This window comes from Histoplasma capsulatum, assembly GCF_000150115.1.
Source record: "Histoplasma capsulatum G186AR genomic scaffold supercont2.7, whole genome shotgun sequence".
In the NCBI taxonomy this organism is placed as follows: domain Eukaryota; kingdom Fungi; phylum Ascomycota; class Eurotiomycetes; order Onygenales; family Ajellomycetaceae; genus Histoplasma; species Histoplasma capsulatum.
Genome location: NW_025544807.1, coordinates 340,273 through 353,564, shown reverse-complemented (window position 1 = coordinate 353,564; position 13,292 = coordinate 340,273). Strand labels below are relative to the sequence as shown.

The window sequence follows — 13,292 nt, the reverse complement described above, 5'->3', positions numbered from 1 at the left end:
CGGCAGCGATAATTTTCATCTGCTAATAACAGGAACAAAAGAGCGATAAAGGAGGAAAAGAAGGGAAGGGAAGGGAAACAAATATCGCTACGTCCCCTTTTAATTCGTTTTTCTTTCTTTCTTTCTCTCTTTCTCTTTCTCCGCTGCCCCTTTCTTTTTTTTTTATCAACGTCTTATGTATATTTTCTTCTTATGAACTCGTCATCGCCGGATAGAGGGTCGGATCGCTCTCCGCTGCTTGGCGGGGATGAGCAGCCGTCATCTTCGGGACACAATGTTGGTGTTGATGCCAATGCCGATGCCGGAGAGGTCTGTGGCGATGCAGCAGCAGACGAGTTTGCGAAGGAGACCTGCGACGATACGGAACGGAAGAGCAGCTGGTATTTGTTTCTGTTAACACTGAGTATTGGCGGGTATGTTTTTATATTGGCCTTTTTTTTTTTGCTTCGAAATGGTGATTGGGATTGAATGCTAATCTATTTTTCTTATATTCGTATGATTGGACGACACAGCTTGCAGATTGTTTGGTCTGTAGAGTTGTCAAATGGATCTGTATGTATTCGGAGATTTCTATTTACCTGATATTTTTCTTCTCACTCTGTATTTCTGGATAGGGAAAAGCTAATACATATATATGCTTGTCTATAGCCCTTCTTACTATCCCTGGGGATGGATAAATCCCTCCTTGCCTTTGTTTGGATTGCAGGCCCCTTAACAGGAGCCCTTGTCCAGCCATACGTTGGCATTCGTAGTGATAACTGCAGAATATCATGGGGAAAACGAAAGCCATTTATGATCGGGGGTGGGATTGCCACGATCGTATCCCTGCTCGCGCTTGCATGGACTCGTGAGATTGTGGGCGGCATGTTGGGCATATTTGGCGTTCCTTTCGGCTCTGAGGGTGTCAAAGTAACGTCTATCGTCATGGCGACTATTTTGATGTATTGCCTTGATTTTGCTATTAATACAGGTGAGCTTGCCTTCTTGGCCTGTTAAATTCAATATGACTGTTATGTCTGATGTTGATTGACATTTGCTCGTTTTTCGTTTTAGTCCAAGCGGCAATTCGAGCTTTCATCGTCGACAATGCCCCAGCGCACCAGCAAGAGGCTGCAAATGCATGGGCAAGTCGGCTAACTGGTATTGGCAATATCCTGGGATATATCTCGGGCTATCTCGATCTACCCAAAATACTTCCCCTTTTCGGGAAGACGCAATTCCAAGTACTTTGTATGATTGCGTCCCTATCGCTGGGCATTACGCTTTTAATTAGCTGCCTATTCATCACCGAGCGGGATCCACGACTGGAAGGCCCCCCGTCATCAGATAATCCTGGAGTTATCGCTTTTTTCAAGCAAGTTTTCCATTCCATCCGCACCTTGCCGCCCCAAATCCGCAAAGTATGCGAGGTCCAGCTTTTCGCATGGGTCGGGTGGTTCCCATTCTTGTTTTACAGCACCACTTACATCGGGCAGCTGTACGTTAATCCGATATTTGAGGAACGCCCACACCTACCGCCTGAGGATATTGACGAGGCGTGGGTAGCGGCTACTCGGGTGGGCACCTTTGCACTGTTGATCTACGCGATTATATCATTCGCAGCGAGCATCATTCTTCCTCTTCTAGTCGTGCCGACATATCGACCGGCGATTTTAACCCCGAAGTCTGTTGCCTCACCCACCCGGCAGCACCCATACCTATCTCGCAGAAAGTCAGCATCAACCATATCCATCACCGTTTCATCTGCTGCGTTATCGCTACCACCACCACAACTAAGTAAACCACTTGAGCTAACTGAGAGGGAATCACCATCTCTACTCTCCTGCCTGCAGATACCGGGTTTCACCCTCCGACGCGCTTGGCTCATGTCCCACATCCTATTTACCATTTGTATGTTCAGCACCTTTTTCATTAAAACTCCACAGGCTGGAACGGTGGTCGTGTCTGTCGTTGGTATCTCATGGGCAATGACTCTTTGGGCGCCATTTGCCCTTATATCGGCGGAGGTGGCAAAAAGTGATGCAAAAAAACGCCGGAGGAGATATCGGTTGCTACACATGAGACGCGATTCTAGCGATGGTCTGTTGCCCCGATCGCGGCGGCGGGAACAACAACAACAAGCTGTTGTCGCTAGCCAGGAGGATCGTAGCGATGCTCATATGGCAGTAGAAGGTGATTATGAAACTCCCGGTCTTTCGTATCATTCCACTGCGTCAACATCCCTGCCAACCCCTGTCGCCACCGCCCATGGCCAAGATGACAAAAACGAACAAAACAACGAGGAGAGCTCCCATCGCAACGACGAAGATGGCGATAATCTTACCGTCGATGAGAGAGAAGAGGACAATGAAGATGACAATGAATCAGCAGACGACGGCGAGGTCGACACTACCGACGAAGCCGGCGTGATTCTTGGCATCCACAATGTGGCGATATCCTTTCCGCAAATCCTTTCGACTCTGGTTAGCAGTGCTATCTTCAACGCCCTGCAGAAGCCGCGCGGAGAGCCTTGGGATGATTCTGTGGGGTGGGTTATGAGGTTTGGTGGGCTTGTGACAATTGGTGCGGCGGTCGTCACGAAGAGGCTGGCGGAGGGGGGTAGCGCGGGTTCGAAAGTCGGGTTGTGGAAGAATAGGGATGCTGTATGAGCGGGAGGGCGGCTTCTTCTTTTTGTCTTTTTTTTTCTTTTTTTTTTCTTTTTTTTCCTCTTGTCTTTTCTTATTTTCTCTTTCCAATTTGGTTTCTATTGGACATATCGGGACAATGGGTTGTACGGTGAATACATTCGAGAACAGTTGCATATGTGTATACAGTCCAGCGATTGGTAGCTAAGCTATATTATGCATTACCATTACATTTGACATTGCTTGTCCCTGCTGATCTGCATTGGTAATAAATAGTATTGAGAGAGTTTGGGCTTAAAAGCGGCACCCAGCCTCACCGAATTGGGAAAGATGCCGTTAGCCAGTATTGCAACTGTCAAAGAATAAGCACCACTGCGACCACGACCACCAACCACCAACCACCATCAATACCGTCGGTCATCCTCTCCTTTTCGAGACCCAGATGAGCCAGACGGGTATACCAAAGGAAGGATCGGAACGAACAAGAGCTTCATCAGCGTTCAGTTGGTTTGCGCTCGCTCAACTCCCCTCGTTCCCTACACCCGCTCTAGTCTCTAGTTGCATGTATACGGGGCAGTCCACCTAGCATTAAGCCGGCCTTGTCACCCCCGGAAACAACAGCTCCTAAACTCAACTTCCATCGCTCCAAACCTACCTAATCTCCCTTTCAGCCCTTTGCCCACCCATCTCTCCACCCGCCGCTGTCATACGTATTCACAAACCTCGTCGCCTGCTGCTGGGAACATCGCTCGGTATCATTTGCCGGTAGTTGTGTATTGCTTATTATGAGTGCTGTCCGCGGCGCCCGGAATCGACTTGCCCCCAGAGCTCGTCTTCGTCGTCATTTCGTTCTGCCGGAGTCCACCGCTCGTCGGAGTAGTGGTAGCTGTGGAAGCTGAACAGGGAAAGGAAAGAGAGACAGTAACAAAGGGCTGGCTTGATAGCCTCAGAGGAAAATATAAAAGCTAGGATCGAGGAAGGAAAAGAGGATAAAAGAAAGGGAAAAAAACAAATATAAAACCCGCTCAGGAGAGTGGTATAGGGTTAAGAGGTGGGGGAAAGTTGTTGACATTGACTTCGTCGTCGCAATGGCGGAATTTGTGAGAGAGGTGCTGGTTGATGTTTTGCGTAGGTCCATACTTTAGTTTCTTACGTTGCTGTCCCGGCGGGTTTGGATGACATCCATAACTACGTATATATCTTGCTAACGAACTTTTGCATCGACAGGGAAGAGAGCGGAGGATGATAGTGACCCTGACGGTTCGTTATATACCATCTCCCTCCTCCATAATTTCTCCTGGTCTCCTGTTTTTTTTTCTCCGTTGCAACTCTTGTGTCCTGATTTTCGCGGGACTCCCTTCAAAATCCACTCACACATGCAGATGCCCTTGTGCACAAGAATAATCCACATCTTATCTTGGCTGGCTTGCTAACGTTGGGTATTCGAACCGTATGCAGAGTCGCCGGAAGCTGGCGAGAAAGAGCTCTTTGCATCATGGGCTCTTTTCATCCTGATCATGCTCCTAATAACGGCCCTCTTTACGAGCTACATCCTACAGCAGAAGAAAGTTCAGGCGGTGCATGAGACCGTTATTTCAATTTTCGCTGGTAAGTTTGTGTGGCTTCTCGTCCTGTGGACAATATAAGGTCTGCATTTAATCGGAATGACAATGTTTTACTAATGCTGGTGCCGCTGTATTAGGAATGGTGGTTGGCTTGATCATTCGATTAACCCCGGGAACCATAATACAATCTTCAGTTTCATTCAATTATCAATTTTTCTTCAATCTTCTTCTTCCTCCAATTATTTTGGCATCTGGTTATGAGTTACATCAGGTAAACTTTTGCCGCAGGCCTCTAACCTACATGAGAAAAACATGGAATCATTTTGCTAATTACAGCGAGTAGGCAAATTTCTTCCGAAATATCGGAACGATCCTCACATTTGCTTTTGTGGGCACATTTATTTCCGCGCTGGTCTTGGGTCTCATTTTATACTTGTGGTCCGTGATTCCCCTGGACGGATTATCGATATCGTTTGTCGAAGCGTTTTCAGTCGGAGCTACGCTCTCGGCAACGGACCCCGTCACTATTCTCGCTATCTTCAATGTATACAAGGTCGAACCTAAGCTTTATACTGTGATCTTCGGGGAGTCGATTTTGAACGATGCGATTGCTATCGTGCTTTTTGAAACGGCGCAGAGATATAAGCCCGGCAATGCTGCGGGATCGCTGACGCTGCTTAGTTTATTTGAGGCAGTTGGTGTATTCTTGCTCGTGTTTTTTGGAAGCTTGGTGATCGGGGTGGCTGTTGGTATATTGACCGCCTTGGGTTTGAAATACACCCATGTGCGGAGAGAACCTAAGATCGAGAGCTGTCTCATCGTCTTAATTGCTTATGCCAGTTACTTCTTCTCGACGGGAGTTCATTTGTCCGGTATGTTTTTATGCCCTGCCTTTTTTTTCCCCCTTTTTTTCCTTTTTTTCCTCGCGAGTTTAGAAAAGCACTTGTGTGAATTTTTTCGTTAGAAGTTGGCTAACCGCCATATCCGGATAGGGATCGTGTCGTTGCTATTCTGTGGCATCACATTGAAGCATTACGCGTACTATAACATGTCGCGTAGGACGCAACTCACAACGAAATATCTTTTTCAAGTGCTGGCACAATTATCGGAGAATTTCATTTTTATCTACCTCGGTCTGGACTTGTTCACGGAACCTAATTTAGAGTTCAAACCGCTTTTCATCATGATAGCAGTGGTTGGGATTTGTGTTGCTAGATACATGTCCGTCTTCCCCCTTTCAAAGGCAATCAACTGGTTCATTAGATATAGAGCTAGGCGTCGTGGAAGGGAGGTTGCCGACGAACTTCCTTTTGCCTACCAAGGCATGCTTTTCTGGGCTGGTCTTCGTGGTGCAGTCGGTGTGGCTCTCGCAGCCGGCCTTGAGGGACCTAATGCCCCAGCGCTGCGAGCAACAATTCTCGTTGTCGTCGTCCTGACAGTTATAATATTTGGCGGGACAACAGCACGAATGCTTGAGATTCTCGAAATCCGCACCGGCGTCGTCGAGGAAATTGACTCCGATGATGAATTTGATATTGAGATCACTGCTGGAGGAACGTACTACAAACACGATGGAACTGGCGTTGGCCACATCCCAAGGCGCAACGGACACACCGTGCCCCTGGACACTATGAACCTAGACCGTGAAGATGTCGCAGAAGGCTACTCGAGCGGCAACAACGGCCGCATTGCACCACAGCGGACCCAAGGATCCATCGCTGCCAGGAAAAACGCAGTGTACGGCCCTAGCCGTCACGAGCGGTCGCGTGACCATGCATCTACACAGAATCTACTTGCAAGTCACGCCGGGAGTAAAGACGGGAGTCCCAGCAGCAGCAGTGCTGATGATGGAGACGTGGGGGGATTTTCATCATTGAACAGAAACCCTGCCTTCTCAAAGCGTCCCGCGACGCGTACCGTCAGCGGCGGCACGCAGGAGAACGACGCGGATATCGATGACTTCGAGTTAGACCTTGACGCGTTCTCGGATGATGATCTTCCTCCCGCTGCCCCAGGCAGCGGCAGCAGGGTACAGGCATCAGGGGAGCCGGTATCTTCAGTGAATACGCAAACTGCGACATCCGCCCAGCAACGTGTCTCCCCTTCACGTGCCACTACTCTTGGTGTCGCTGGAGGTGATGGGATGGGTTCGGGTGCTCTGGCAGAGGCATCGCAAGGAGCTGCAGGATCTTCTTCCTCGTCGAAGCCGGGCGCTTCGGCCGTGATCCGGGAATTGTTCTCCAGTGGTGCTGATGTTGATCATGCGGCTTGGTTTCGGCAGCTTGATGAGGATTATATTAAGCCGAAGCTACTGCTAGACCAGGGGTCTGGGCATCGCCATCATAAGGGCCCGGGAGCTGTATAAAACTTTTTTTCCATTCCTTAAGTTTTTTGCAATGTCGTTTGCCCTTTGTTTTTAAGGTTCATAAATAAATGTATGTATATCATCTTGGTGTTCCTTGATTCATCAAGGGGTTCTTTGTGTATGTGTGAGTTTACATGATACGTTGGGGAGGAAGTATACGTTAATTAACGCAACCAACTGATTTGTACAATTTGTTTTGCCTTTCCTTCTTTTTCTTTTTCTTTTTTTTAGATCTTTTTTGTTCTTTTTCATTTTATTCCAATCTCTCACACACGCTTCTCTCTTTTCCTCACTGTTTTTCATGCTCAATTTATCCGCGAGCTTACGAATACCCAATTTAACAAATTTGAATTGGATCTAAGTAAATATACTCTTGTAGAATTCCCGATATCCTCCTGTGTTGTAGTTGAGCATGGTTCTAAGCTTCAAGGGTTGGTCACATTTTGAGCCACGTTTAGCCAGATCTTAAAGTTAGGGTTAGTTGAGGATGGAGCCTGAAAATTTTATTTATTTTACGTTCTTCAAGGAGTAGCTAGCGATTTCAATCATGTCGGAACTATGTCCACCGTCAATGGGATATGGAGGCCCCTGAAGAGTTGCTGGTGACTGCGCCAACCATATTCAAGCTACATATCAAGTGTTATAGTAAAGTACTGACCTTTCTACGAAATGTACAGTACGAAGCAAGCGAGAATGAGCAAATTCCTGGCAATTCAAAGAAGGAACATTACAAGTACATCTAACTATATCAAATTCTTCTCCCCACATCTTTCCACTCACTTGCTTGCTCCCAGCCATTTAGCGTCGTTTTGCCTCGTTGATTACTGCTTTAGTTGCAATTTCACTTGATTCTTCTCCTTCCCCCCTTTTCACCCTTTCATTGTGCTTAAAAGAATCACCTTGTTAAAACTAAAGCAATCCACCCGCCCGACAAACAGAAAGCCAGAGTCATCCCCACTTCCCATCTGATGTTTGACTCTCATCCCCCAAAAACAAGTAAATATAGCTATGGGCCCGTCTGGGTTGTTTCTCGTTCTACTCTGGCATCTTGAGGACATAGCGTCCGGCGACTTTTCCTTCTTCTGTAAATGAGGGTTAATATATTTATTAGCATCTGACTGCGTCGTAGAGTCTTATACAGGAAAGGAACAAAACTCAAAAGGGCGCTCTCGCATATAAAGAAATAAAAAGATGAAGAAATGAGGAAGCAAACAACTTACTCATTAACGAGAAGACATTCCCCAACTCTGACAACTCCACCGTTTTATACGGCACCTTGATTTTGCCCCTGGTGAAGAAATCAACCGCTTCCTTCGCGTCCAGCCGATTGCCCACATAGCTGCCCTTGATGGTAATCATCCGCACTACCGTGTCGAACACGGGCGCCTTGAGCTGTGCCTTGGCCGGTAAGCCGATGGCGACGATGCAGCCCTTGGACCGCACATATGCAGTCGCCTGCTGGAAGGGCAATTCCGCCGCTGCGACGAGTAGTACGGCGTGCGGGCCCAGGCCATCCGGTGAGGCAGCCTTCACGTCCGCGACGAGGTCTTTGGTTTTGGCGAAATCAATGAAGGCCTGTCAATCAAGAGAAAAAGATGATGGATGATGATGTTCTTAGTTTTATATCTCTTGCCATATTTTTCTCCATGATATTGTATTTTCTTCTTCTTCTTCTTCTTCTTTTTAAATGGAGGGGAGAAATTTAATTGTTCCCACTCACCCTCGCCTCAAGCTTTTCGCACAGCGCTCTCTTCTCATCTCCTGTATCAATTGCAATAGTCTGCAACCCCATCGCCTTAGCATACTGCTGCGCCAGCGAACCCAAGCCGCCCCCAGCCCCGACAATGGCTACGGCCTGCCCCGGCGTAGCGCCGCTCTCTTTCAGGCCCTTATAGACCGTGACACCCGCACATAGTATTGGCGCCACTTCATCCAGCTTCACCGACTTGGGGATGGGCGTGACATGTGCCGCCTTCGCGAGACAGTACTGCTGGAACGTCCCGTCGACCGTATAGCCCGAGAGGATGGCATCCGCACACAACGGCTCATCGGCGCCCTCGCAGAAGTCGCACGCCAGACAGGACCCGTTCAGCCACTTGACGCCGACGTGCTCGCCGATCTCGACGCTAGTGACGAGAGCTCCGCGCGCCACCACGACGCCGGCACCTTCGTGTCCGCCCACCAGGGGCATCTTCACGGGCAGGGGCCAATCGCCCATCATCGCGTGCAGATCCGTGTGGCACACTCCCGAGTATTTTACGTTCACGAGGACTTCGTCGGGTCCGGGGGTTGGGACGGGGATTTGTCGGTACTGCAACGGTCCGCCGATTTTATCGGCTACTTGGGCCCATTGGGATGTGGGGATGACGGGTTTCGACATCTTTTTGCTCTTATCCTTGCTTTCTTGGTTCCTTGTTTGTAGGGTTAAGGGGGATTGGTTTTGGGGGGGTGTCCGCGAGAAGTTGTAAGGTACGGATTCGTGATTTGATTATGATTAATTCAGTGAAATGGCCTGGGAAACGACGCCTTAATATGTGGAAAATATCGTGGAAGAGGGCGTTTCAGGACGGCTGGCTACAAAATAGTACTTGGACATGGGCAGCCGGGTCACAGGGACCGGCCATCATGCCACCAGAGATGAATCCCTGGATATGCGCAGTATAGGATGTTATCAGAAAACCAGGAACGGGTTCCGCGTTCGCCTCTGCCATGCCTATTCCCCACATGTTTTCCGGCTCCAAATAAGCTTTAGAGATAGTATGATCACGGATGCCAGTATCCATGGACGGTTGGCCCCGGCTCTGCTATTACATCACAATCCAGAGAACAGACGGGGGGAGGATGGTTTGCGGAAATGGCCAGGTTTTAGAGCATATTTAAACTGTTAGGAATTTTACTCATGTATTTCCCAATCGACAGCTTTTGCCTACAGCAGGAATGTCTAGAGGTCTCGATTAACAATGTCTATGTTTGTATAGATACAATCACGGGGAAGCCTCTGTAGCAAAAGCCACTCTGCTTCATCTCGTATTCAATTCTGGTGAAGTAATTTTTTCTTTCCTTTTCCCTGGCATTAATACATTTCTCTGATATTGAAACGTAACCGCCTTCGATTGATTTGACCGTATATCATCGCTTCCCCCCAGATTCTCGTCTCCAAATCTTCCTAGCCATTTAAAACCACCATAGGGGTCCTTCAAGCACTGATCGGATGGCTGGTATGGGGGTGGCAATTCCTCCCAACACATTTGACATCACATTTTTAGCATTGCTGACTCTGCCGAAGAGAAATGCAGCAACTTGATTTTTTATATTTAAGATGCGGCGGCTAGAGGTGGAACTTTTTTAAGGCCTGCTGATGTTTTGCGTTTAACTCTATTGAAACCGCGTCAAACCGTAACCCCGCATACCAAAAAGTCACCGTTGGTTTTGAGATATTGAGAGAGTTTGTCCCACTCAACCAAGGTTGGCGATGTTGCTCGAGTAGTTTTCAATCATGTGGACAATGTATTTAGCCGCCTTGAATCAAGGGGCTTTGAGATATCTAGGTGCAGGCTCCCATGAGCTGAGTGGTGGGTTTCAGTTGCATCTTGTCCGCCCCATTCCCCTATACCATAGTGAGCGTTTGGTGCTATCCGACTTTGGAAACGTAATAAGGCCGTCTGCCTCTGCAGTAAACCAAGGGTGCTTGCGAAGATTCAGCCATTTTCCAGCTTCTTGGAGCATTAGTCGGCTATTGCAATGAGCGGCAGAGCGCTCTCTCGAGAGAACCGTAACATTACGCCAAAATGGATCTCTGGGCGAAAGCAACATCATGTTTCTATACGTTTTCGTACGTATTTTGCTTCCAATCCTGGCACAGTGACTGGTAGGGGAACAGGGGGGTGATTCATAGCTACATATTTAATCTATAAAATAAGCCGTGGAAGTCCTTTAGCACAGGGTTGTCAAAGAAGCTAGTTCTACTCCTGTGTAGAGTTTCTCATTCAGCTCTGCTTTTCACACTGGCGCTTGAGCCCATGCCTTTATTCGATAATTATGAGCTCTGGTGGGGGAGCGAAACTGATTCCTCTCCCTCCTTCAAAAGACCAGTGATTTTTGCTCCAGTAAGCCTTTAGCGTCGTCATTTCTGTGACAGATTTTGACTTTTTGATAAGGCGTTCATGGAGATCTTTCAGAAGCGCAGGCAGACAGGCAGATACGCCTATTTTTCACATCTATTCTCAATCATTTTGCTTGAGACTTAGATATCTGAGAAAAGAGTTCTGTCGCCGCATCTTGAATCCATCATATCTCCATATATGATGAGTATTACAGGTAATTTTGGTATTGGTGCAAAAGAAAGCCATAAAAGAGAGGAAATTCAGAAGATTGATTGAAGAAGCATTGAGGACAGTACGGAGTAGAAGCATACTAGAATAGGGTTCGTCAAAGTCAGTGCGTGAGGTCAGATTTTTCGCTGGGGACAGCGTCCAAATAGTTTGACCCTAAAACCGCTAGGCCTTACCTCATTCGGCAGCCATTGATCGAAAATCGGATAAAATTTCTTCCGGCAGAACATCGCCACATGACACAAAAGCTTCAACGTCCATCAAATTTACTACATAACTACCCCAGCTATGAAAAGAAGCCTGTTGGAAGCTATTATCGCGCACAAGGCCAAACATCAAAAGACGATTTCCGCAGTTGGTCTGTTAACGTCAACATAAGGAACCTGTAGGTTCTGTCACAACAGCTGGCGGACTCTTCCCAGCAGAGGCTTCTATGCGCACAAGTGATTAAGTGAATAGTAAGTCCAGTTGATATCTGCCTCCTGCGTACGGACCGGTGCTTATCATATGTCTTGCTGTGGCTGAATAGTTGAACTTCAAAGCTTGGTCCATTCCTAGCCAGCCATGTTACCCATCCGGCAATTCGTCGAAGACTGGAAGCTGCGTTGGTATGAATTATTCGTCATGGATGGTCATTCTGAACAGCCTACGTATTATGAAATACATGACGCCGAAACGAATGCCTATCGTATTACCTGGGGGCTAGGAGTTTTCAAGGAACGTTTCCAGCGGAGATATCCCGTGAATACCGATGCTATACAATTGATCGGTGAAGTGGAACAGGCTCTTCGGGATGACCATGGTGGGAGACTCCCTTGTGATGTTCTTTCTTTCTGGTGTTGGCAGCGCCTACGCCGTATTTCAGATCGCCGAACCTTTGCTACGCCGGAGGAAAAAAACGCAATGGTAGCAATATATGAAAGATGGAAGGACGAAGCCTGGATTAAGGAACAGTTTTGGGCGATCAAAAATGCAGCGTATCTTGATAGTAGCGGGTTTCCTGATTCAAGGCTGAAACGGTTGTCAGATGAAGATTGCGTGCCGGTACTCCAGTCTTTGCGCGACTGGCTTGCAAAACGTAAGAACGGTCAAGTTTATTAACCAGGGCCACTGCCTTACGAAAAGCGTTTGTCCACCTGTAATAATATCTTCTTAATCAATACAGCTGATGTTGTAGCTCACTCACTTCTCCCGATTTAGTCGCAAGATCAGGCATACCATATATCTTGTACTTTCAAGTTCTATGTTGATATCCTCAACTACAGCAGTGTGCTATGGTTGTCTTCTTTTTTTGTTGCATTTATCTGGATAGGAACCTCTCGCAAGGTTGACTGAGAATCTGGAGCTTTTTCTTATTTTCTTCAGCATCTGCATGCTGTGCAGTCTCTGGTTGTTTGACTGCAAAAGCAGTTGCAAAGGAACAAACTCATGAACAAAATGCACTTATCAGGGTTATACACTCAAACAATCATATTGATGTATACCTACCTCTCTACCCCATTCTTTTCAAGTTCTCAGGGGCTGGGTCCCAGTGAATGTCAACCTGACCGCAGCATGTGGGCAGCGACATCTCAGTTGTGTTGTTGTGCCAACAACACACTCCCCCCCATCATGCCTTCCTAGTTATCTCATCCCACCCTCTCCTGAAGAGACATCAGCACAATAACATCACGTTGGCCATTCTGTTCTTGAATCCCAACCTCCTTTGTTCTCACCCCCTGAACCCCCTGAAAGAACATATTAAAACGTGATAAACAATGGCTGAATCCCAGATTGGGTAACTCTCCCCACTTTCCCTCTATCATCTTGATCATGCAACTCACCATGCTTGTGTCCCATTCTAGTGATGAACTCCCATACCGTCGCGTGTGGTTAGACTCGAGAGAGTTTGAGGACGACCTGAAAGCCTACGCCGCTAACGGCCTCGATGACGAGCTAAGGGCTAGAAGCAACGTCGCCTTTGCGGAGGAGTACTATAAGCAGCCAGTGAGGAAAGGTTGGGCCTCTCTCATCCTATCGTTCTGGCTGCCCACAGTGCTCCATATTACGGGGACATGCACCTCGGACGTCTTCATTAAAAGCGTTCAGCAGAGGGACGTTGCGCCCCTTATTCTTCTCGTCTTGGGCATGGTAATGACCTCCTTCTCGCTGTGGTACCAGCGGGAAGATAATCATAAGCCAGGTGTAGGAGTAAAGTTTCTTCACGGCCTTGGCTCACTAGTTGTTACTGGATTAAATGCTGCATTAGCAGCATATATTCTTGGCACAGCTAGGGGGAAGCCAGACCTTCGAGCCGCCATATCATCTATAGTTATGGCTATTGTCAGTTTATATGCCTCTGCTGGCAGCTTCCTGCTGCTCCTGAAAGGGGTAGCTGGTAGCCTAGCTGAGGCAACATGGGCTGGAA

General features: G+C 47.7%; 5 protein-coding genes across 5 annotated transcripts; 4 read left to right on the top strand and 1 right to left on the bottom strand.

Annotated features, from left to right (window-relative positions):
• Nucleotides 1-669: 669 nt before the first annotated feature.
• On the top strand, nt 670-2,648 carry HCBG_05408 (sucrose transporter; the record flags this gene model as incomplete). The annotated part of the gene is made up of 2 exons (XM_045432457.1): nt 670-970; nt 1,054-2,648. The coding sequence occupies 2 exons, from the start codon at nt 670-672 to the stop codon at nt 2,646-2,648; spliced, it is 1,896 nt and encodes a 631-aa protein (XP_045286573.1).
• A 1,064-nt stretch (nt 2,649-3,712) lies between these two features.
• On the top strand, nt 3,713-6,554 carry HCBG_05407 (mitochondrial sodium/hydrogen exchanger; the record flags this gene model as incomplete). Its single annotated transcript, XM_045432456.1, has 5 exons — nt 3,713-3,752; nt 3,852-3,884; nt 4,327-4,460; nt 4,533-5,061; nt 5,182-6,554. 5 exons carry the CDS (start codon nt 3,713-3,715, stop codon nt 6,552-6,554), a joined length of 2,109 nt encoding a protein of 702 aa, XP_045286572.1.
• A 1,035-nt stretch (nt 6,555-7,589) lies between these two features.
• Nucleotides 7,590-9,058, bottom strand: HCBG_05406 (alcohol dehydrogenase; the record flags this gene model as incomplete). Its single annotated transcript, XM_045432455.1, has 3 exons — nt 7,590-7,636; nt 7,775-8,129; nt 8,275-9,058. 3 exons carry the CDS (start codon nt 8,932-8,934, stop codon nt 7,590-7,592), a joined length of 1,062 nt encoding a protein of 353 aa, XP_045286571.1.
• A 2,451-nt stretch (nt 9,059-11,509) lies between these two features.
• Nucleotides 11,510-11,986, top strand: HCBG_05405 (uncharacterized protein; the record flags this gene model as incomplete). Its single annotated transcript, XM_045432454.1, has 1 exon — nt 11,510-11,986. One exon carries the CDS (start codon nt 11,510-11,512, stop codon nt 11,984-11,986), a length of 477 nt encoding a protein of 158 aa, XP_045286570.1.
• A 656-nt stretch (nt 11,987-12,642) lies between these two features.
• On the top strand, nt 12,643-13,266 carry HCBG_05404 (uncharacterized protein; the record flags this gene model as incomplete). Its single annotated transcript, XM_045432453.1, has 3 exons — nt 12,643-12,662; nt 12,730-13,207; nt 13,234-13,266. 3 exons carry the CDS (start codon nt 12,643-12,645, stop codon nt 13,264-13,266), a joined length of 531 nt encoding a protein of 176 aa, XP_045286569.1.
• Between the last annotated feature and the right edge of the window lie 26 nt (nt 13,267-13,292).